The sequence below is a fragment of the Periplaneta americana genome, chromosome 1 (assembly GCF_040183065.1).
Source record: "Periplaneta americana isolate PAMFEO1 chromosome 1, P.americana_PAMFEO1_priV1, whole genome shotgun sequence".
NCBI classification, from domain to species: Eukaryota; Metazoa; Arthropoda; class Insecta; order Blattodea; family Blattidae; genus Periplaneta; species Periplaneta americana.
Genome location: NC_091117.1, coordinates 129,025,482 through 129,051,053, shown reverse-complemented (window position 1 = coordinate 129,051,053; position 25,572 = coordinate 129,025,482). Strand labels below are relative to the sequence as shown.

The window sequence follows — 25,572 nt, the reverse complement described above, 5'->3', positions numbered from 1 at the left end:
CCTTAATAAATAATATTTTTTTTTATTTTGTGTTAGAAGAAAATACCACTTTTTTAAATGAATTTATTTTTTATCAGACAGTCTATCAAAGGTAGAGATGTGATTTTGCATCATATTGTAGATATGACATGCATAAATACACACAAAAAATTTCATCACAAAATGTTGGATAGTTTTTGAGTTATGAGGGAAACGCTTCATCACTGCACAGGGAACTGCCAACATTTTGAATTTTGGAAAAAAAAAATATATATATATATATATATATATCGTAAAAATATTTTACACATACTAATTTTCATTATTGTACAAGATAAAGTAATGGAGGAAAGAATGTTTAATATTTACAAATTTTTACTGCTGTACCTACCTAACCCCTTAAGATCAGAGAACATAAAAATGAAATATCTGTGCATAGTAACATATGTGATTTGAGCGGGGAATTTGAAGACATACATTAAACTGAAAAATACGTTCTAGTGAAGTACGTTATTTTGAGATTTCACTGAACTTCAGTTCACCTTTTATAGGAATAGCTTGCATGTAGCTTATTTTAGATTAATGGAGATATCTTAGCAGAAAGGTAGGTATATCTATTTCACTGTTATGTAATCAGTTGATTTACTTAGTTTTGACTATAGTGACTTAAATTGTCAATGCTACTCCTGCTGCTGCTGGTGCTGCACATTTGGTGCAGATTTTCATGGTTTACTCCTCTTTGTCACACTATGAACTGCATCTATAAAGACAAATTGATTTACACCTTTGATATATTATTCCTGGAGGCGGAAGCATGCAGTTACCTGCTATTAGGGATGGGGTATATAATCAAGTCCTCCAAATTTACACAACTTGATTAGATTTAGAACAAATTTACTTAAAACATAGAGGCTATTGAATATAAACTTTTTATGAGATTTGTTACTGAAGCAATTACTTTGTGTGTAACACACTTTTAATTACAGTGCTTTGAGATTATGCTTATGCACGTCAGTGCAGTAAACTAATTAAAGGCTTTTTATGCATAACAAGTCTTACAGATGGTTAGAAGAACGACAAATGCCTACGTACAAAGGAATAGTACATGTTGCTCTTCTGAGATCATCTGAGGGCAGCACTACCCATAATGAATGTAGAGAAAGCAGCTGTTTTTAGTTAGTCTGTACAGATTTAATTCGCACATCAGTCTGAAATAAATGACAAGAACTGAGCACATGCATTGGCACCAAAGTTCCCCGACTGTACTCCTGCCGATTTTTGTTTATGGGCTTGATAAAAGGCGAAGTGTACAAAAACAGAGTAAACACAAGGAACGAATTGGTCACTCTCATTATGAATAGTGCTGCCCTCATAAAAGAACGACAAGAAGACCTCGGAAGAACAGTAACTATTGTAGTCACCACAGCAGAAAGTGCATTGAAGTCAGTAATGAAATTTTTTAACCATTACTTTGGAATGTTGAAATGTATGGATACCATATAAATAAATAGTAAATGTAATCATTATGTTGTGTGTCTTTTCTTCTTGCCACATGTAATGCTTGTATGCATAACATTCAAAAAGCTGTATCTCCACACCTACTAAAAATCGGACACATGTTTATATGAATTTTTTTTATTCAGAATAGTCCATACTACCATCACCTAAAATATGTACTATTTCTTCTGAAGCACTCTGTATATAATAATAATAATAATAATAATAATAATAATAAAAATATATATGTGTACGTGCATGCGTATGTGTGTTGTTTACTACCTAATTAGTTTTGACTACAGTACCTTAAATTGTCAATAATGCTACTACTACTTACTACCAGATAAATATAGTTTGATATATCTTAGTGTTCATCTGTTATCCTCATTTGTAATATCTGCTATTACAGTTCACGTGGATAGAAACCTTTTAGATATTTTGAAATGTTATTTTTATTTTCAGTAATCTGTGGTATTTTGTGTCAAAGTTCACTGAATTTGATGCAAAAAAGTTGTTCAAGTTATATAAACATGCTGTGAAGAAAGATCAGGATAAAAAAGGAACAGAGAAGAAAGTTAAAGTAGAAAAGAGTGATAAAGAAGAAACGAAACCAAGTGAGTCAAAAGATAATAGTCATAATCGAGCACCGAGCAAGCGGCGTGTTGAGGATGAAAAAGAACCTGAGAAGGATACACATGCAACACCTGTTAAAAGGCCATATATACAATCAGAACCTAGGTATGTTACATTTTACTTGTGTTTTAAGGTTTACTGATTATTTTAATATGTAAGGTGGTGTGCGGTAAGAGTAGGGTACCCAGATTTTTAAAATAAAAACCGGGACAACCTTGCCAAATTATCCATACAAATTAAATTCAATTATTCCTACTTTAATTCCTATGTTAGGAAAAAAAAGAATACCTCACAAGGACAGGAAGAATTTTGAAATGTTTATGAGTGAAGGAATCATTCATCACAGAGATGAACCTAACTGCTTTTGACTTTCATTGCAAAATGAGCCATCACATTTACTAATATATTTTCACATTTAGTGTGATCATAGGTAAAACTGTTTCTATTGAAAACTTCCTAACAGCGGAAAAAGCGCAGTCCAACAAACAAAAATTGCAGTTATATTTGAGGGTGTTATAGGTAAAAGTCCATTCTTCTGCTCCAAATTGTAATTCTTTTTCCACGACTGTTGGCTTGAAGAAAGACGTCATTTTATTAGATGATGATGGTAATCCGTGCATTTTTTTTTTAAAGCAAGATGTAAAGCTCTGCAGCAATACCGTTCTTTTATTACATTTGCTTCACAGCAACCAGGCAGCAAATCAAAACGTTGCTTCATGAGTTTGCTGCATGATCCATCATGGCAGAATGCGTGTCTTGGTCTTTTGCAACGTTTATTATTGTTAAAATCGTCTAGTAATAATAATTCCATGTCATTATCATGGAAGTCGAAACTATTTAACATGTTCGATTCTTTTAGGGTTAAATTTATTACTGCAGTAATAGAAGCCAATATTAATTTTCCACCATTTTGCAGTTAGCTAACCTAATTGCGTTTTTTTTCGGTCCTCATTTTGCTGCAGCAAAGGCATGAAGCGCTTTAAAAAAAAATGCACGGAATGTTGTGCTTTTATGGTTCTTTTTGCTGATACGATGTGATGTCTGCACTTTCAACATGTGATATTGAAAATGTCGAGTCATACAGTGTACACTGTACTTTGTCTTTTCACTTTAATTTCGGAATGTACGGAAAATCTTGTTGAACTTTGTCAGTCAATGAAAGAATAGAAATATGTTCAATTTGGAAATAATTAATAAATCTAATTATATGTTACTTTGAATTAAGCAGTTGAACAAGTATGCACTTGTCTGTATGTACTCTTTCCCCCTTCCACCTAATGTCACTTTCTGTGTATATATATCTAATGCAAACATATTGTTCTGTTTTGTAAAGTCGGAGTCGTGAAAAGGAAGAACGAGGGCGTGAGAAGGAGCGAACCAAAAAATCAAGTAGTGATCCACGAAATGATCATTCATCTCGAGAACGTGACCGCAATAAGGAGAGTGGACGTATTCGTAAAGACAGTGGGGGCAGTTTGCCTCCAACACCAACACACCAAAGGATGAGGGATGGCAATGGGCCAGCTACTCCTTTGCGCAGTGTTGGACAAACTTCTTCATATGCTGCCAGACATGACTTCCTTGGTGGAGGAGATACAAGAACAGCAGCTAGCCCACATGCACGACATGGCGGACCAAATCAAGGTGATGCTGGAGGTGACCGTTGGTCCAGTGGACAGCCAAGGGAAAGGTTTGTAATATAATTTTGGTGGCTGACATTATTATACTAGATTTTTACTTCTTTCTTGCCTTTGTGAATTAAACTTGTAAAAATGGTGTAAAGTCATCTGAAGGATAGAAATGGAATGCACCAACCATTCGTAGCCTTTAGATTACAAAGGAGTTGCAGTTCAGGAGTCTTGCATAACATTATGACTAAAGCCAGTCAAGTACACATTCAGTCTCTCTCGGATCTCAAGCTCCCCATTCTTGTTGCTTCCACAACAGCACTATGGGGTGTAGAGAGGAGTGGGAGGGGAATGCAAAGGACTGCACAGGAGTATAATGCAAGTGGCAGGTCCGTTATCTCACGTTTCACGTGAGCAGCGAAGAACTCTTTATAAGTAAAATAATGTGTACAAGGGCTGCGAAAGCTAAAGAGATGGTATTGAATAAACTAGTTGATGGAACTTTCATTCTACTAGAGAAACCGGGTGTAAGTTGGAGTAGCAGTAGCTGGGAGAACTTCAGGGTAACCATTTTGTGAATCTCTGGTGCTTAAATTGTAGCATAGAAATTACGGAAATTAAGTTATTGACTTTGACTAATTTTGTCGAAATAATATTCCCCTTGTGATCATGAGATTTTGTATTATTTTGAACGCTAAAAGTCACGGAGATATTTCACTTATAGAATACATTGTAATTTATATATTTTTTTAACGATTTCGGTTGGTAGTTCAAAAGGACACAAATGCTCCTGTTGGCTATGTTCAATGTCAAAGAGAGGGTTGCAACACATTGCTTATTTATAACGGTAGCACTTCGGCAATGATGAGACATAAATGTAAAGAAAACAGGCATTCATCAAGGAACGAAGTATCCAAGGCTGATAGGATGGTGGTTAGAGACAAGTGTGTGTGTATGTGTGCAACAGATCTCCATCCCTTCAATATTGTTAGCGGTGAGGGGTTCATTAATGTCACAAGAATTAATACAGGTGCCAAATATGGACAAATCAGTTCTAAAGATGTTTTGCCTTCCCCAAGGACTGTGTCTCGACATATCCAAGATCTGGCTGACCAAGTCAGAGATGAAAAGATTCCTAAAGTAAAGGAAGCTATTAATAGAGATCAGTGTGCAATGACATGCAATCTCTGGACTGACAATTATCGAAAGATCCATTACCTGACAATCACATCGTCCTATATAGAGGAGTGTGAGGATAAATGGGAGTTAGGAACAACGTGCTCCCCACGACAAAATCCCCAGAGGTCACTAAAACTGGTGCAAACATTCTCTCTGAAATATATGAGCAAATGGCAGAGCTAGATATTATTCCCACACATTTACGAAACGTTACCTTTGTGACAGTGACAGATCAGGGACCCATTATCAAGAAAGCTCTGGAAAATCACAAAAAATGTCCCTGTATTATGCATTGCATTAAGATACACCTGAATGAGAAGTTCTTAAGTGATGAGATTCCTGATGTGTTTCATTCCATCCAGACTACATATAAAGTCATCGGCTGTATGAAATGCTCCGGTTTAGTCACTAGACTAGAAAAATCATTGCTTCCTGACATCGAGACCAGGTGGAATAGTGTGTATATGATGTTAGATTCGTTCCATAAGCAGAGGGATCAGATAGAGAATATTTTAGAAGATTTAATGAAAGAGGAAAAGATTACTTTTTTCCAAGGACAAATAATGGAAAAAATATTTAATTTCTTGGAGATTTTCAAAGAGGCCACAGATGGCTTGGAAGGCGCAAAAGAACCGAACTTGCCATTTGTTGTGCCATGGGTTTTTAAATTGTTAGATTCCTGCGAAATAGCTGCTGATGATGAGATCATGAGGAAATTGAAGAAATAGACAGTAAAGTTCATAAATGAAAAACTTCTGAATGAAGTGCATGATACGTGGCCACTTTCCTTCATCCCTCTTTCAAGGAACTTTTAGTTCTGAGTGAAGATAAAAGAGAGGAAATTCACCAAAATGTCCGAAAGACCTTAAATAAAATAAAAGTAGTGGAAGTGAATGAGGATCCTTCGCCCTCTCCCTCAAAGAAATACAGAAAAGACACTCTACCACATCAAATCGCAGAGACAAGCTGGAAAAGTACACGATCATGGATACTACAGATGATGATTGCAAAAATCTTCTGTCTTGGTGGAAGTTACATGCAGGCTCTTTCCCGAAACTTGCCAGATAAGGGAAAGAAATTTTCTGCATTCCTGCAAGCAGTGCTGCAAGTGAAAGCAGGGCAGGACTGGTTGTGTCTGAGAAACGAAGCTCTGTTGATCCTGATCGTGTAAAGATATATTAATATACATAACAGTGATTTCAAAGTCTGATAAGTTCTCATTAAGAAGATTATACTGTAAGTACAAAAGTGAGGAAAGGATACATATGTTTATTTTTAATTTTTATACCCATATGTACAATAATATCAATATCAGTATTACTATCTAATAATATATATTGATAATAATATATCTATATATATATATTGATAATAATATATCTATCTAATAATATATATTGATAATAATATATAACCTATACATTTCCTTTGCTAATTTGCATTGTTCTTACTTCATTGAAAGTGTATAAAGAATTAGTATTAATGTATGTGTGAAGTTTGTTTCAATTGCTGTGACTTGCAAGTTATGGATACTTGTAATAATATTATTAATATTCATCACAGCCTGTGTATCCATACAATTGTGTGAATGTGATATTGTGCCTTATGCTATGAATACTGTATAAGCTTATATATTACATGTAAAAAAAAAAATTAATTATGTAGTACTGTAAATAAAATGTTGTATTCCGACAGCACTAAACATGTGTTCAGAATTTACAGCAATTTATTTCTTTCAATGTCTTATAGATTTTTATTTCAGTAGTAGTAGTAGTAGTAGTAGTAATAATAATAATAATAATAATAATAATGTTTATTTGTAAAAGAAAGAATATACTTTCACTATTGAGAAACATATGGCTTCGTACATACAGTAAAGCCTTTCTTGTCACCGCATGCTTCAATCTTTCCTATGTGGCACAAGCACAGCATAACTTTGTCCTCTGTACTTGCTGGGGAATACTAGGACTTCTCATTATCGAGCTCTTGTTACTGGTACATTAGATTCTCGTGGCAGCACTCCCTTTCAGCCACTCTCGCTTACGTGAGCGAGAGGGAGTAAGATGGTGTTTGACCACCTTTAATTATGACTCGCCATGTATTGTCATTCCCTTGCTTTCCAAAACATTTGTGTCTAATTGATTTCATTCGTATTCTTCAGTCTTTTGTTCTTTGATGTATGATGAAATTGAGATAACACTATGCTTAGAGAGATGGAGAGCCAGGATTTGATATTTCTCTCTTTATTTGTTCTTCAATGTCTGAACAACGTTGGAATATAGAATAATTTAATAAAGTTTGTAATAGTGCTTTTCTAACAGTAAGTTTACAGTGAAAGGAAATCGTTTGTGAAACCTAATGCTAAGTAATTTATGAACAAATAAATATAACTACTTGTTTCTTTTTGGCAATTGCAGGTTCAATGATCACAAAAGAGACAGGTTTGATAATTACCAGCGCCCACCAGGCTCAGGTTCTGGGTCTGGTTATCATCGAGACAGGGATAGAAATCACCGCATGATAGATAAACGAAGGTAAGATGCTTTTACATATGATTTTCATTGTCTGTCCATTACTGCAGTCTGAAGAGTTATTTAGGTAACAGATGGCACATGGTGCTTACCAGTACTAAACCAACAAAATTAGACATGAATTTCTCTGTGACAATTTGTAGAAAGGAATATGTTTTTTATTTATATAATTTATCTTTAATGGTATGGTTTGCAAATTATAACATTTCGTTATGTGCTCCAAAGAAAGTAATGGTAGTGGTGATGATGGTGTACTACTACTGCTGTTGCTCAAACAGAAAAACAGTCCTTTCTTACCCTTCCACTGTACTATAATAAGAATGACAACAAATGGCAGCACTTCAGAAAATTGTACCCTACAATATATGTAAGTTTATTTATTTCGAAAATCTACAGTTCTGATTTTTTTGTTTCATATTGGCGTTATGTTACAGATTTCACCAAGGTCCTGCAAACTACAGTCATTACGGTCCTCCATTCGGATCAGCTCCTGTTTATTCTTCAGGCGATATACCTCCACACTTTCCACGGGAAAGGTTTCCAGGGCCACCGATGGGTGTAGGGGGTCCCCCTGGACCAGGTGGTGGATTTCCAGATTGGCGGGGTAGCAAAGAAAGAGACTATCGTAGAGATTATGATAGGAGACCACCCCCAACGAATTCATAGTAGTGCTTCAAATGGTGTGAATGAAGTTGTGTGTTGTGATGGTGATCATTTATTTCCATTGTACATAATAATATAGATAATGAATTCTCATGTGTACAGTTTATTGGCAAATGAAATACTGTAAGATATTGTGTGAAATGTGCTTTCTAGAAATGTTTTCAACGGACAATGTGTATAAAGGTGTTGGTTTATGAAGTACATATATTTTGTTCTTAGCCAAAATTAAACAGAATCCAGAGATTCATTTGACATTTAAGTAAGGCTATAAGAATAGAACATATATTCTGTGCTAATATTAGAGTTTGCTGTACAGTTATACTACTTGTGAAGAAAGCAAACGCAACAGTATAAAACAGTAATGAACGCAAATTTTTAGAAACCATCTGACACCACTGAATAATTTTATATTTCTGTTGTCAGAAAGTACTTACATGTTTGGACACTCATATTCAGTGGAGTGACTGAGATGATGTTTATTCATCATCAGAATAAATATTTAAATATTTTCTTTTGAATTTATTCTATCAGTGAAGAAACAAATTGTATTTTGGCCTGTGACAATTTTACATTCTTTTAGGAGTGGCAAAGGATTTTCTGTCTCATTTTCAATTCCCTCTTAACACATACTCTTACTACAGTGTACTGTTACAATATGTAAATCAGGTTTATAATGTAAACTACTTTATATATAACTCTTAAAAGTGTATTTCATTCTCTTCATGAGGCTGTGGTTAAGGGTTAACTTTTATATTCCTCTCCTCCACCCTTCTGAAATTATTTATTATTTACATTTATGGAACTGTTTTTGTTAAAGAAATATTTTGTTTATTAGCATAAAAAGAAGTCACTGAATTTCCACCATACCTAGAGGTTTGGAAAAGAGTTACGTAAAGTATATTTCAAACTGTGGTAATTAAATCAGAAGAGAAAAAAATATAACATATTTATTTTCAATAAAGTGTGTAAGTGATGAGAAGAACAATGAATATAATGTATACTATGAAAAAGTGAAGTTTCTAACGTCTAGTCAATTTCAGTTGAAACGTTAAAATAAAAATGAACAATACTGATTTTATATCGGTTATTTTATAGATTGAATTTTGAAGGATATAATTTTTTTCCTTAATATTTTTTCAGATTCCGAATAAGTATTTGTACTGAAGTGTCTAACACTTGTGAGATACATGTGGTACAGCAGTAAGGTACAACTGGAAAGTAGGAAAGGTGATATGTTCTAACTATACAGTTATATAATATTGGACTACTGAGTCGAAAAAATATGACGTATATAATCTTTCAATTTGGTTTCCATGAAATTAATTTTTCTGCATTAAAATGTACAAAGTATAATGATATTTATGAATATATAAAAATATCTTTACTGTGTTCCTTATGTTTGTCCTTCCAACTGAACTTCAGTGATTCTTTCCTTCATTTTATTTGTAATCTCTCTTGTAATTACAGTGAGATTATTAATACTCACTTAGCAATTTTTACTATCACAAGTAATTCTGAAGATTTCGAAGTCATGACAATGCCTCATTTCGTGATTATTATATAGTATTTACAAGGACTTTTTATCTTGATGCATTAGTGATTAAAATAATGTAAAACATCACTTTTATATTATAGTTCCTCATGTGAATTTATTTTCGTTAATTTCTATCTCCCCTTTGCTTATTTGCATACTTCGTTTTTATTTGCATGGTATTGAGTAATCATTTGGTAACTGTTTTACACAAACAACATTTTTTTCATTAAGTTATACCCTATGTCAATTGTCGTCTTACAGTTAAAAAACAACATATTTATTATAAACATATAACAAACAATAATACGAGGGCTATTCATAAAGTAACTTCCGTTTATTTTTTACAAACCTATGAATGACGTTACAGAATTGTTTACAATATGTTTGAAAGTATACACTCTGGTTTATTTTTCCACATAGTTTCCAGTCACATTGAGACACTTGTCATAGCGTTTGACGAGCTTTGAAATTCCACAATTGTAGAATTCGGCCTCCTGCGACTGAAGCCAACCTACGACGCTGGTTTTCAACTCTTCGTCGTCATCAAAACGCTTCGAGCCAAGCCACGTCGTCATGTGCATGAAGAGATGGTAATCGCTAGGCACCAAATCTGGGCTATAGGGAAGGTGATCCAATATTTCCCAGTTGAACTCTTGCAGTTTGGTCTCAGTATGACGCGCTGTATGCGGCCAGGCATTGTCATGCAGGAAAATCACCCCAGAGCTCAACATGCCACAACGTTTTTTTGAATGACCCTTTTCAAGTTTGTTAGTGTGTAACAGTAACGCTCAGCATTCCTCTCCAAGAACTTCACTAGCAAAATTCTTTTTCTGTCCCAGAAGACAGATGCCATGAGTTTCCTCGTGGAAAGTGTTTGACGACACTTTGTGTGTTTTTTCGAGGAGTGAGTATGGCCTCACTGCATTGATTGAAGCTTTGTTTCTGCATTCACGTACCGCACCCAAGTCTCATCTCCTGTCACAATCTGATCAAGAAAAGCATCACCTCTTTCATAACGCTCAAGAAAGGACAGTGCTGCTCCCATCCGCTGAGCCTTTTGTTCCTCAGAAAGGAGTTTAGGCACCCATCTGGCAGCAAGTTTCTGGTAACCCAAATCTTTGGTAATCACTTTGTACAGAAGAGTACGACTAATCTGTGGAAAATCTTCACTAAGCTCCGACATGGTGAACCTGCGGTTTGCTTTAACCCTTTCATCAACCAAATGAATCAGATCTGCATTCACGATACTCAGTCGACCACTTCTCTCTTCATCATGAACGGTTCGCCCATTTTTGAACATATAGCACCATTGTCTTTCACCACCTTCACTCATTACGTCTGGCCCATAAACTTCACAAAGTTGGTGATGGATTTCACTAGCTTTACAGTTTTTGGCCACAAGAAATTTATTACAGAACGTACCTCACACCTGGCGGGACTTGAGATTGCAGCACACATTTTGACAGTACGTGGCTCAGAGAGGAACAGAGACACGACCTTGACTCTACTGCTGCTCGATGCTTACTGCTTCAAGGTACACTCCACCACAAGAGCAGTGCCACTGTCTCTGTTGTTATGCACGCTATATGAAAACGGAAGTTACTTTATGAATAGCCCTCGTACGTATTAAAAAAAGGAAAGATGACATAGATGTGTGAACAGAATGTGTCCAATACAAGGCACACATTCATAGCTTAATGCTAGAGTTTGTAGTTTTAATGCAAGAGACTGGGTTTTGTATTTGTTGTGTGTATGTGACATTTTAAAGTGTCTAATCTCAATTTGTCTTTCAATTTTTATTTTGAGTGTGCCGATTTGTTATATCCAACACTTCTATTTTAATTCGATATTACTTTTTCAATTATAAATGCGTGCTTTCTGAGTATATGCACATGATTTAACATAAGAGAATGTGGTAATCAACATTTTCATCATTCTGAGGGGTAATAGGCAACAGAGTATATAGAAATAGCACTTGTAAACATGCTCTTCTTTCCCACATGAGGGAGACAAGATTCTCTGCTTCTGAGGCAAGTAGGTGATTTGGAGTACCTAATTCCACTATACCATCATTTCCCAGACTGGTTCGTTTAGGGTTGCCAACCGTCTGGAATTTTTCCAAATTGTCAGGAAATCAGTCCTGTATGCAGGAAAAAAAATTAAATTGTTTTCAGAACACTTAGGGTGCTATTCATAGACATTTCGCAGCATGCGCTACGAGCGTACTAAGCTAGCCCCGGCTATCCACTGGTTACTAGTACAGAATTCAAATCATATCCTATCACTAACACTGGTTTATGAATACGAAAAACGCTGATCATCCACCGGAAGCCCACGCTAAAAATGTCTATGAATACAGCCCTAAATGTCCGGAATTTTGTTCAGTGCAATATTATATTCTGAAATTTTATATTGATATTTCATTATTAGAGATTCGATGTAGTTTGTAATGGCTACCAAAGACGTTTTATAATTATACAGTATACTTTTTGATGAATAGAAGGAAAGAATTTGTAAGTATTAGAAGGTCTTTGGATAGTACACAGAAGTGAGTTCATTGGTGACATGACTTTGTAATAAATCAGCATTTGAATAACTTGAGTGATTCTGATGTACATCTCTTTAAGAAGGCAGCACTGAATGTGTGTCAGAGGGCCAATGACTATTTCCAAAAATGGTTTGATTACTATTCTTCACTTCTTAAGAAAATCACTTTTCTAAGCCTTAATGATACTATCACATTCAGTGTCATTACTAAAATTGTGAATATATTGCACTTTAATATAAAACTGGACTTTGAAAATGGTTATGCATTGTACCAAGAGTATTACCTATTGAAAGAGATTATGCCGATACTGAAAGATCTATCAACTCCTCAAGAATACTGGGACACTGTTTTGAAGACACGTAGTGTGCCAAACATAAAGAAAATTGCTGAACACATACATGCTTTTCCAACTAGCAATGCTCATGTGTGCCATTTTCAAAAATTAAGAATCTCTGAACTGATGAGAGGAACCGGATGAGGCCAGAACTTGTAAAATATCAGAACTCTTAGTAAAGACGAACTTTAATATGTCATGTAGAGAATTTTTTTTATTATATTGCAACAAACAAAGAACTAATAAACAAAAACAAAGGAAGCAATAAGTATTCTTTTAAACAATGTTAATGTAGTGAGAGTAGAGATATCTATACTTATCATCCCTTGTGCTTTTCAATGTGTAGGCCTACAGACTTATGGCATATTCTTTAATACAGTGCTATTTATAAGTCCGTGAAATATTTTAAAGTTTAATAACAAATAAAGTACGCAACATATCATAGTAATTGACGTGTCGATAGAGAGAGAAACTCTCCAATTTTTTCTTTAATAAGAAAAGCCCACTCTTAGTTGCCATGATTTAATGCTATGTGGCAGTAGTTATCAATAATGGCAAAATGACGTTTACTAAACGTGAGCAATCATTTTGTATGTTGGAATATGCAAGGACCTCGTCAAAGATTTGAAGTAGATGGTTTCACTGACTTGCTCATCGCGACGAAGCAACTTTTCATCTCTCCGGAAAAGTGAATCGGCACAATGTGCGCATATGGGAAACTGAAATTTTCTGCGCAGTCATAGAGCGTGTGAATGTCTTCTGTATAATTTCGAAAGAGAAGGTGTATGGGCCATTTTTCTTTGTAGAGCCCACTGTCACTGGGATGATTTACTTGGACATGTTACAAAACTGGCTGATGCCTCAGCTGAATGAAGACAGCAATGATTACATCTCTCAGGAAGATGGTTCTCCCTGTCACTATCACAACAACGTGCAAGAGTATCTTATTCAAAATTTGCCACAGAGATGAATCGGACGAGAAGATGACGCATTAGTGGCCACCATGATCACCGGATTTAATTTCGTGTGACTTTTTCTTGTGAGGGTTTGTCTATGTGCCTCTGCTCACCGCTGATCTCCAGGAACTTCGCCACCAGATTACACCTGCTGTGTATAGGGCTACATCGCTACAACCAATTAATAACACGAAAACAGTTCTAATTGATTAATTAAGCGTCAAAATACAAGTGTATTTACATTGAAATTCATTATAAATTTATGTGCTTTTTTATTTTTTTTAATGTATCCTGAATTTCCGTTTTTTCAGTTCTTTTGAATGAAGCATGTGTTTAGATATTTAGTGACAGGGAGTAGCTTCCGCAGTCTGTTATAACTAAGGAGAAGATTTTGTGGACATGGAGATGCATGCCAAGTGACAGACAGGTGGGTACAAAGACACAAGCTGCTATGCTATGGCTTTATGCTATTGAATAGTGATGGGTAGAATCCTAGTCTGTCGTAAAGAGCAGATATTTATTAAGTTACCTATTTAATTTCGGTTTTGATGTTTTAAAATGCAAATAAATGTATAATTATTTGAATGTAAGTAGTTTAATTATTTTAATCGTGGAGGGGAACACTAAGGTAGGCCTATTTACCGCAACTACAGTAACTTAGAGTTAATTTAAGGTTGTATACAGTAGCGTGCAAATTAATCCAAACACGACATATTTTTACATTTTCTGTCATTGTTGGCCTCACAGCTGCTCATACCGCTTTAATTGACATCTGTAGTACGTGTAATTCCATTGTTGAAGGTCTGTCATTTTTTTTATAATATGTGACATTTTGCCTGTCGTTTTGTACTTATAAGCATTTCAGCTGTGTTGAAGACTTAATACTGCAATCCTGTATACATTCTGTCGTCTTCACAAATGGATACAACTCCACGAAAACGGTCTAAAATTATAACATTAGCAGAGCATTCTTCTATGACACAGAGGCAAATTGCTGCAGAATGTCACATCGGTTTGGCTACTGTTAATTCGATCATAAAACGATACAGGGAGACTGGATCCATCACACCCCAGAAAAAAGGAAACTGTGGCCGGAAAAGGAAGACTTCACCTGCAGGTGATCGTTTAATTGTCAGGAAAAGTAAATTAAATCCTAGACTAACTGCTGTCAACGTAACCCGCGAGTTAATGGCTACCACAGGGGCGAATATTCACGTCACAACAGTGCGGCATAGGCTTTTGGAAGCTGGACGAAGGGCTCGTAAGCCTATTAAGAAGCAACTGCTAACCCCTGTTATGTGCAAAAAACGCTTAATGTGGGCAAAATTACATCAACACTGGACAGTGAATGACTGGAAGAATGTACTTTTTTCCGATGAGTCTCATTTCGAGGTCCACGGCCACCGTGTTTCTTACGTACGGAAAGGATCCGAAAAAGTAACCAGCTCATCTCCAACAAGCAGCCAAATACCCCCCTAAAGTAATGTTTTGGGGTTGTTTTACACATGAAGGGCCTGGAGCATTAATACCTATCAAGAGAATGATGAATTCTGACAAATATATTCATTTATTGGAAACCAGAATCGTACCCCAGCTGCAAAAATCATTTCCGGATGGCAGAGGTGTGTTTCGACAAGACCTGGCACCATGCCATACGTCTCGAAAAACTACAGAATTCTTCAACAAGAAGAATATTCAGGTACTCCCCTGGCCAGGCAACTCACCCGACATCAACCCCATTGAGAACTTGTGGTCAGTTTGCAAAAGAAGAATGCAAAAAATGGATTGTTCTACAAAGGAGAAGATTATTTCTGCCCTCATTGGTGTATGGTTTCGCAATGAAGAAATGAAGAATATTTGTGGGAAATTAGTGGAATCCATGCCAAATCGTCTCAGAGCTGTTATTAGGAACAAGGGAGGCCACATAGATTACTGAGGTATGTCTTAGATCCTTTTTTTTTTTATCCCATTTGAGTGTTTTTGCATAAGTAATTACGTTGTTCAGATTAATTTGCACGCTACTGTATATAATTTTTATTAACAAGGGGTTCACTCAATTCAGATCTTTGTGAAAGGGGTTCGCGAATCGAAAAAGTTTGGGAACCACTGCACTATACATTGTTGGGTGAGATTACGCAGTGCAAATTGAAGACTGTCAAGCAGATTCTGGAGAAATACATGTTAACTGCTGCACAGGACATTGCTTTGGTTGTAGAAACAGAAAGGAACCTGTTCCTATTTGCGTCTGCAATTAAAATAAATGCCCAGTTTGTTAGATCATCTGTATTCCACATATAACTCACAAGCATACCAATATGATCCTAAATACATGACAATACACTATACCAGTGGCCACATACTATTGTGGCATGTTGAGGGTGGATGTCCAGTGACAGTCTGTTTTCTGAAGGCTTGGCACCAGTGGTGGACTTATAAATGGGTCTGGAGCGAGAGCGAAATATTTTGGACAGTGTAAGGGACAAAGAAGAGCCCAGAATGGTATTGCAATGCTAATAGACCAAAAATGGAAAAAGAGGATAGAAAGTTACACATATATTAATGAAAGAATTCTTACAAGATTCAAAATAAATACAGGATATCTCATGGCTGTACGTGTATATGCACTGGAACAAGGTAAAGTAGAAGAATCCCGACTATTGTAAGAAGACTTACAAAAACAAGCTAATAAAATCGCCAAGTAAGATTATCTCATAATCAGTGGTGATTTCAATGTTAGGATAGGCAAACTACCAATCTCTGAAGTAGTGGGTATTACCTGACCATTCTGTTTGTGGGATGGCAGTTGCTTGTACTAATACACAGCATGCCACTGTTACATCTGTGTAGTATGATCACTCTCTTATTCTAGTCAGAGACTATGTCTTTCTCTTTCCCACAGAATAACAACACAAGATCGCAGTGTCTCTGTTTACGTTCCACATACAAAATAGTCACCTAATATTTTTGAAAAAGATAAAATAAACAACAACGGTCATAAACTAAGACATTTTGCATCATTGAAAGAACTGAAAATAACAAATAGTTTAAGAAAAAAGATATTCATAACTATACTTGGTCAGCAAGAAGATACAGATCAATAATACACTATGTAATTGTAAATAGCAAGCTAAGATCATTGGTACAAGATGTTCAGGTACATAGAGGAAGTGATGTAGACACAGTTCAATTCTTACTCATAGCGAAAAGACCTTATACTGTATTGCTTGCTTGCAAAGACAAACAACATATGTTTCCAATACATGTGATTTGACCAATGAAATATAAGCAAGTCTGGATAAACTTGGATTGCAATTCATTTTGATTGATTTTCAGAAAAGTCTGTAATATATATTAGGAATATTTATTTTTCAGTCACTGACTTTACTGCAATATATGTAAGGTACAAAACCTTTACGTTACATGTTTAAAAATCGTATGAACATTTTCGTTGGATTATGCCAACATCATCAGATACGACATTCATTCTAGCAATATCATTAGTCTCTACAAATACAATACATATTAAATAGCATAAAGAGTAATAAAAACATATTAAAAACCAACATAATTAGGATACAAAATGTCATTCTTGTGTGACTGCCCTTATTGTCAAATAGTTAAAAGTACACGTGTGAATTACAATATATCCCGGCGCCGGAGAGAATTTTTCTCCATTCCATTACTCTTTCATCATATATATATATATATATATATATATATATATATATATATATATCTGTGTGTGTGTTTGCAAGTCTTCACAAGTAAAATAATAGAAAATAAAAATAGAATGAACTGCATATTGTAAAATGTGAAGAGATGCAATTACAGTATTTGAACTATATTAGCAAATTTGTTTATGTTCGTGTTCTTATTTCTTATTGATGCACGTCTCTCCACTGTCCAGATATGTGTGCATCGTGGTGTATATCTTGTAGGTTTGCTTTGAGTGCTTGTTCAAAAATTAACCATCTTGGATGAATAGCTTCACCATCTAATTAAGCATATACTGCTTAAGCTTTGTCTTCTAGGCAGCCTTCACTTGGAGGAAGCTGAATAAAATTCAAAACAAAAATAAAGAAGTATTAAGGTATATCTTTCCCAGGAAGAAACTGTAAAAATGACTATGACATTACTTGCAGACAGTAGTTATAATAATAATAATAATAATAATAATAATAATAATAATAATAATAATAATAATGATTTATTTTAGCTGGCAGAGTTAAGGCCGTAAGGCCTTCTCTTCCACTCAACCAGCAAAAAGTGTATATACATATGCATGAACTTACAAAGAATCCAACAATTTGATTGAGATGAGAGTTACATGTATACAAAAGTTATTTACAAATTAAACAACAAAATACTATGAACTATTAATTAAACACTGAAATAAACTGTTATAATGTAGGATAACAAAAATGAAGAATTGAATAACATCAAGGAATGCATTATGCTGCCACCAAAGCCTTAGGAAAGAAAGGAGTTAAGAATATGGAATGAAGAAATTGAACCTAGTTACTCGAAGAGCTCAACAAGAATGATTAATATCAAATATAGAAAATGACATTCACAGCAGACAAGGAGTGGCTTATAAATTTCTGAAACAGCTAAATAGAATCGAAAAAAAGGCAGCAAAATTACATATAATAGGAAAAGAACAATGGACAAAATGTATAGACAAAAGAAGAGTTAAAAAATGGAATAAATAGAAATAAACTTTACGAACTATCAAGGAGATAACATCACAATGGAAGAATTACAAGAAGCTTTAAAATAAATTAAAAATAGAAAAGCAGCAGGCCCAGATGACATCAACGCTGCACTACTTAAGAATGAAGGGCGCTTTTTAGAACTTAGACGACTACATTTAATAAATGAATGCTGGAACAAAAAAGAAATCTCAGACTCAATGGACAGCAACTGAAGTTACATCCCTTTTCAAGAAAGGAGGACAATGTGAGGATTATCGAGGAATATGCCTTCTGAATACAACATATAAATTATATGCCAGAATAATTAACAATACTAGATTGAAAAAAAAAATGCTTATAAATTATTATTAGATGAACAGATTGGATTCAAAAAGGAAGATTATGCCGAGATAATGTCACAATAATTAGACAGCTAATAGAGAAGAGACGAGAATACAATTTGGAAAAACATATAGGATTAATAGACTGAAAAAGCCTTCGATAGAGTAAATAGGAAGACAGATTTGAATCTCACAAGTGATACCAAGAAGGCACCTTAGCCCAGGAGATAATGGAGTAGGGTGGCCAGTTCCTTTGCCCCTCAATATAAACAGAGAGGTGAAAAAAGGATGTAGTTTATCATCCACTCTATTACATATTTATATGGACGACACAGACAATAGAAAGAAGAGATAAATTTAGGAATAATTAAACCCTGGGAGTGGAAATATAAACACAATAATGTTTGCTGAGATCAAGCTATAATACAAAAGTGCCTAAGCCAGATATGCGAGCAATACAATTTTAAAATCTCACACCAAAAGACAAAAGTAATGGCATTTAAAGTAAGATATCCCTTACATTCCAAAATAATGATAAACAATAATATCATAGAGTAGGTATCACACTTCAATTTCCTACGTTGTGACTTAAGTTACGGAAGAGAGAAAGATTAATAATGCATATACATTTCAAACAATTTGTGGCACAATCAACAGAACTCTGAAATATACTGTAAGACTAGGAGAGAAACATCAGTTAAATTTTACAATGTTATGGCCATACTGATCATAATTTATGGAAGTAATTCATGGGCTCTTACAAGGAAAGATAAACAAAAAATAGAATCTGCAGAGATGAAGTTTTAAGAAAAACAAAAGAGTTTAAATACCAAGTAACAATACAAGAAATGAATTTAATATATATTCACTTAATAATAAAATACACAAATGGATTCAGCACATAGAGAGAATGGGAGAAAATAGGATTATAAAACAAACTTTGAAATGAGATATAGGACGTCCTAGGAAAAGATTGCTGGATGAAGCCAGATTAGGCTGGAAGCCTACTCCTTGAAGTGAAGAAGAAGACTAGCTACTACTAGGAATTATGAGAAATTAGTGGCCATAGCTAGTTGGCGATGTATGCATTGGAGGGGGAAAGGAACTGGCCACCCTACTCCATTATCTCCTAGCCTAGTTGCTTCATAAGTGGTGCCTTCTTGGTATTGCTTGTGAGGTTCAGATCTGTCTTCGGACAGTTCACTAAACAACAACATCATGAGCACTAAATTCCTCTGGAATGTGGCCTGTGCAAATGTTGGCTACACATTATTAATTATTCCTTTTCATTAAGAATTTGTGTTTATATTTTCGAATGCCTACGTTAAAAGACAGTGATGTCTTTTTCATGAACTGCTAAGTATTTAATTAAATATCCTGCACAGATCATAGTTACTTCCAAATGTTATATGTGTCACTATGGAATGATCCATCAGTATTGTTACAAATTACAAAACCTGAAACTGTTAGAATGGGATCAGGAGTAGTGATAAAAAATGTAATGTTGTAAAGACCTTTTGAGGTAAACAGTATTGAAAATGTGAATCTCAAACAATAGATGCAGATTGATAATAAGTCTGTACCAGTACTGGAAACTATTACAAGAATTTTTAGTTGACTTGTCTGAGAGTATACCAAAACTTATAAGATGTTCATTTATCGCTGCTCAACAATGTACCTATTTGCGACATTTGAAAGAATATCTACCTCAAAATTAATGTATTGTAGTTTGTGATTTCTCTGATTATATGGTTCACGATACTGTTGCTATTCATTTATCCCATTGCTTCATGATTGACTTCTTAAAACAAACTACCTCGAAAACCTTCGCTACTTTTCAGACGAAGCAGCATCACAGTACAAAAAATAAGTCCAACATCCTTAATGAGAAATAATTTAACAGTAAGGCTGAGTGGAATTCTTTTCGCAACCTCACATGGGAAGAATGCTTGTGATAGTGTGGGAGGAATGGTAAAATGATTAGTAGAGGAAAAGATTCTGAAGAGTAGGTTTCAATCAGCAAACACAACAATTTCACAGTTACAGTCCTGTAAATGAGACTAGAGTTTTCGTTAAGAGGTACTAATTTTCAGAGGACTTGAGTATAAAATAATGGTAACAGTTGATGGTGTGAATATCAACAACATTGTCGGCTTTGTTGCATGCCAACATTGGAATGAAATGATGAACAGGTTGTTTATTAAGAGTAGAAGGCAACGAAGTAAAAATAAGTTTTTTGGAACCACATGGATTTTCTTTGTCCTTCAAATATCCCCAATTTCCTGATACCGGTATATTAGTTGTGCACAAAATTGCGGTATTGACCAAAGTGGGTCCTACAACAACAGCAAGAATTTATTGGTGGCTAACAGAATCTGAAACTCAAGAGGAAAGAAGAAATTACTTTTAAAATCAACAGAGAAGAAATAAGAGATTTGATAACAGAAGTACAGGGTGCTAGAATAGTAATTTATGATACAGGTTCGAGAAGTGGTTAGTATTTTGAGAGGAGTGTAGGTTTGAGAAACAAAGCTTTGCTAAGTTTCTCAAATAGGTACATGCTTGATTGTCAAAATACAACTTCACTGAATGTGTATCATACAATGTTTTTTCTTTGATAGCCTCAAATTATTACTTCACACACACTTTGCTTACTTCACGCACGTGTTAAAAAGGCTCACTTCACACACTGCTAACAGTGAGTGAAATTGCACTTCACGCACTATTGTAGAAAAAACTTATTATTTTACTAGGTAAAAAACTTTAACTTGTATCTATCTAATCTTGTTTTAAGTTTGATTTATAATATGCGGGTTTCCTAAGTTTCTGGCATATAACACTTGGTAACTTACCTGAATTAGAATTTTAAAGTATTATTACATTAGGTCTAGAATACATTTCTTATCTCCTGATTACAATGAGATCCCAATCTAAAAGTTTCAGGTTTTGTAGTTTGTAGCAATACTAAAAAAATATATAGGCTATATATTTTTTAAAAATTAAAAGAAAAACACTATCTCAAAAATTTTTTGAAAGAAGTTTATTTGATCTCTTCAATTTTTTTATTTTACCAAAGATAGTCAAGTGACATATCAAGTTAAACCCTATGAAGTTCCCTTTAAAATGAAGTGTAGAACAACTCTATAGGACTTACGAATCAGAATTATTCAAGATTGAAAGCATTAGTACTGTAGGTAAACGAGAAAAACATGTTTGTTTTTTTTGCAGATTTAAAAAATGAATTACATCGAAACATAACAAGATACAATTTCTCTAAAAATGTACTTTAATTTAAACCTTTAGTGAGAATGATTCCTGAAAGGATCTTGAAAGTGTAGAGTGCACCTCCTTCTCTATCACAAATAGCCATCAATAAAAAAAATATTGTTTGTAACCCGTACATGTCAATAAGAATTCCGAGTTCCTGCGCCATAACATAATCATCATCATCATCATCATCAGCTTTTATCTAGTCCACTTGGTCCTGTTCTTGGGCTTTCGAATAATAGGAGTGTCCCCCAGATTAGTTACCACCCATTCACAAGGTAAGCAGTCGTAGTAATAGTAGTAGTAGTAGTAGTAGTAGTAGTAGTAGTAGTAGTAGTAGTAATAGTAGTAGTAGTAGTTTATATCATATAGATTTTTACAAATCTTTGCTTCGTCAAACTTATTTCTAAGTCTTAATCTAGTTTCTAATCTAGTAGTGTAACAGTTGTATTGATTGCCATGAGTCGGTCGCCAGACCCTAGTTTGTTAGAGTAGGGTGGATCACTAGCAGGGAAGGATGGCTTTGGTTGCTCTTTATTACCCCTTCTCGCACTTTTAAGAAAAAAACAAACATTTCTATAATGCGTAAAACAATGTGATGTTAGGCAATTCAAATCATGTAGAATGGGACAATCTATGTTGGTATAAAAATTTACGATAGGCCCTGTTATTGCTATAAAATACATAGTTAGAATTCAGTAAATAAATTTTGGTGAAACTAGCGCTGAGGTAGTTCCTATGATTTCGAAGTGAAAATCGTTAAATATATAAGGGATTTTGGAAGTTTCCTAGTACCGGTAGGCCTATTCGTTACCGTTAAGTCAGCCATTGTTGTATATTCATAAAAGATGTATATTTTCCCTGGACCAAAAATGTTATAAACTGACTAAAATCATGTCTAGTAAACTATTCAGACAGGGACTACTGTGTAGTTGATCGCATCTGCAAGGTGTATGAGCGGAGCACAAAGGGAACTACATCAGCGCTAGTTTAGCCTAAATTTTATTTTGTTCATCTATATATCCAACGTAAGTTTTATTGCGTCTAATGGAAGTACATCGTATCGCAATAGTCATTTGCATTCCTGCTCCAACATACTAATGAATATCAAAATTCGTTGCGTTTCCCGACATCTACCGTACCGGTATCCATTATATTAGTCATAAACGCACACATTCCAATGTTTCCTTTAGAATTATATGCAACCGCTTCAGTATATCGTCTTACTATTTTCTGTAATGCATCTCTCTGATGAAACTATGAGTAGCAACGGCTTAACGTGTTTTATTTAATAATATATTTTGTAACTACTTTACCGAAGGGGAAAATGCGACATTAACCTACAATTCAAAACAAACCGGCTTTCTAATATATCTGTCCATAAGTGTAGCTAATAAAAAATGCACAAAATGTCAATATGTACAGAGTAAAGTGCCACATTGATTAAAAGGGTTTCCTGAAAATATAACAATTTTCCTTGACATATTATGTTCAAATATGTCAAAATCATAAACATTCTCCTGTCATAATTAATGGTTTCAGGCTAGCCAACGTTAGAAACCAAATATCCTAATTCATTTAATTTGTTGTCCTTAGAAGAATTACACATAACACACATTGTCCGTTGTAATTCTTTAAATTTCTTATTCATTTTTATTAATTCTTTATCATAGGAAATATCGTTAAAACGAAAACTGAAACAAATCATTGCTATCTGTTTAATTATAAAACGGCTCTGTTGAATATTATGTTCGACAAAGGAAAGCATCCAAATACTCTTCCTGTTCGTTCTGTCATGACGTAGTCTACACTTCCGGCATAGTGGCCCCTCTATAAAAATGGTTGTAGTAAGTTTTGTGATTTTTTATGTTTAATCGGTGTAAATGACGACGGGAAAGGATATCATGGGGTAAGTAAAGAACATTGCATATTGTGTATAATGATTGCGTTTAAGTGAAAGACGTGGTTTGTATCTGAATGATGGTACGATTAGGGTCACACAACATTCATTGACAGCAGACAAGAGGGTTGTGAACCTCACCCTCACAAGTGAAAAAATATCGTCAACATGAATGAAATTAGAATTGAACATGGCCGTTAATAAGATATATGCTATATTTTTTAGTAAATACTAGCTAACAGACATGAGAGGACCAGTCGATGTGCAATTTTTGTTAATATTAATAGTAGAATGACCCATCTTTCTTGGGTACTAGTATTATCATTTTCTTGTTTACATTTTCTTTATCGAGGTTATTGTGATCTGGCGGTGTTATATTCAAATTTTCTAATCATTATTATGATGGATTTCATAATTAGATGTGCCTCAATCATGTTATCTATTACTGGTGGTGATGGTATATTACCACTTATATGTTTTATAAAGAACAATTAATTATTTTGTGTTGTTACGTTTATTCCTTGGCCTCAGACCATTTTCATGAGATTGTATTTTTTTAAGTAGATTTAGAACTGATTGACTTTCTGATTCGATGTTATTTTCATTATAACTTATTTAAACATTAAACATATGTATAGGTATTGCATTGTGTTAGAGACGTTAGAGTACAAATAAGGAAATCTTGTAGTCTACTAGGCCTAATTATTTTCAATGACTGGAGGTGTCCTGATCGGAATCTTGGCAGTGCACTTCGTTTATTTAATTAATTCATTAATGTGATTAAATTTAATTAATAAAACGGGGCAATATAGTAAAAGAGATTGTGAGATTCCAAACATATTCTAATGTGAATTTTCAGTAGTACAATCTCATGTCAGAATTTGTGGAAAAAGTTTTGAGTGATCAAAAGTATCAAACTTACATCAGGCCTAATTGGAAATAGAATGACAAGTTAGTGTACGGGGTTTAAGTTGAGTTGCTTAGTGAGACTTGGGGTCATAGAAAGCAGGCAGATAGTCGACTCCAAAACGTTTCGGCCGACGTTCATCCTTTCAAGAGTTATGAGGCTTCAAAAGTCATGTAGCAATAAACCGTCATATTTAAATATGAGCTATTTAAGGCATTTTCATGTCTGTAGTTTACGGTTTACATTAAGAATTTGCATAATGCACATTGCATAAAAGCAAGTGTTTCACAAGTGTCACAGTTATTACCATTACTATCAAAACAGTACTGCATAGGATTCATGAGTGGAGTAGGCTCTTCATCTGTAGGCCTATATCCACACTTGTGAAAAGCATATTTGATTAAGACTGAAAGCGAGGAGTGGAAAACTGAAAGTGAACAAGTGCTTGCATTTTGATTAAGTTATCCCTATATCATATATTGTAATCTGATGCTAGGATGAGAGATATACCTGTAATATGCTTGGCAACATTCTTTTGTGGAAAAGTAAAAATCGAGAGGACTAACAAGTCCAGTGTATTTTTCAGGCACTGGTTCCAATGAAAAGTCGATATTGTCTGAAATAACTTAAGGGGTTTTAAGGATCCATCTCCATCACTAGGTTCACTCCAGGAATCAACAATCAGGACAATCTTTTCTTCTTTGACAGTCTGAAAGAAGACGTCTTGAAGGAAGACATGAAGGTGCTTTATCGTCATATTCGAACTTTGTAGTATATGCATAGGTCTTGATTTCAGATGAATCTAGAAAATTGTTAGGGAACTTTCCATTTGATTCTGTGACCAACATATAAAAAGGGAAAATGAAGCTTACCATTTGCAGAAATTATTGGTATAAGGTTGCGGATAGAGGAGATGGTCTTCAGATATATATAGCTGCGAATATATTGAATAAGCAGTCGTGGACAGACGATAAGGGATGG

The 25,572-nt window shown here is 34.6% G+C and overlaps 2 protein-coding genes across 5 annotated transcripts in view; both read left to right on the top strand.

Annotated features, from left to right (window-relative positions):
• Nucleotides 1-9,499, top strand: part of Chd1 (chromodomain-helicase-DNA-binding protein 1) — a 150,216-nt gene extending 140,717 nt beyond the window's left edge. For all 4 annotated transcript variants that reach the window (XM_069827179.1, XM_069827180.1, XM_069827178.1 and 1 more), the window contains 4 exons: nucleotides 1,939-2,214; nucleotides 3,443-3,799; nucleotides 7,334-7,450; nucleotides 7,882-9,499. In XM_069827179.1, the coding sequence (XP_069683280.1) occupies nucleotides 1,939-2,214; nucleotides 3,443-3,799; nucleotides 7,334-7,450; nucleotides 7,882-8,113 (982 nt within the window). In that variant the 3' untranslated portion in view covers nucleotides 8,114-9,499. The remainder of the gene's footprint in view (nucleotides 1-1,938; nucleotides 2,215-3,442; nucleotides 3,800-7,333; nucleotides 7,451-7,881) is intronic.
• Nucleotides 9,500-23,561: 14,062 nt separating this feature from the next.
• Nucleotides 23,562-25,572, top strand: part of homer (protein) — a 497,710-nt gene continuing 495,699 nt past the window's right edge. The window contains exon 1 of the mRNA XM_069827177.1: nucleotides 23,562-23,693. Within this exon, the coding sequence (XP_069683278.1) occupies nucleotides 23,668-23,693 (26 nt within the window). The 5' untranslated portion in view covers nucleotides 23,562-23,667. The remainder of the gene's footprint in view (nucleotides 23,694-25,572) is intronic.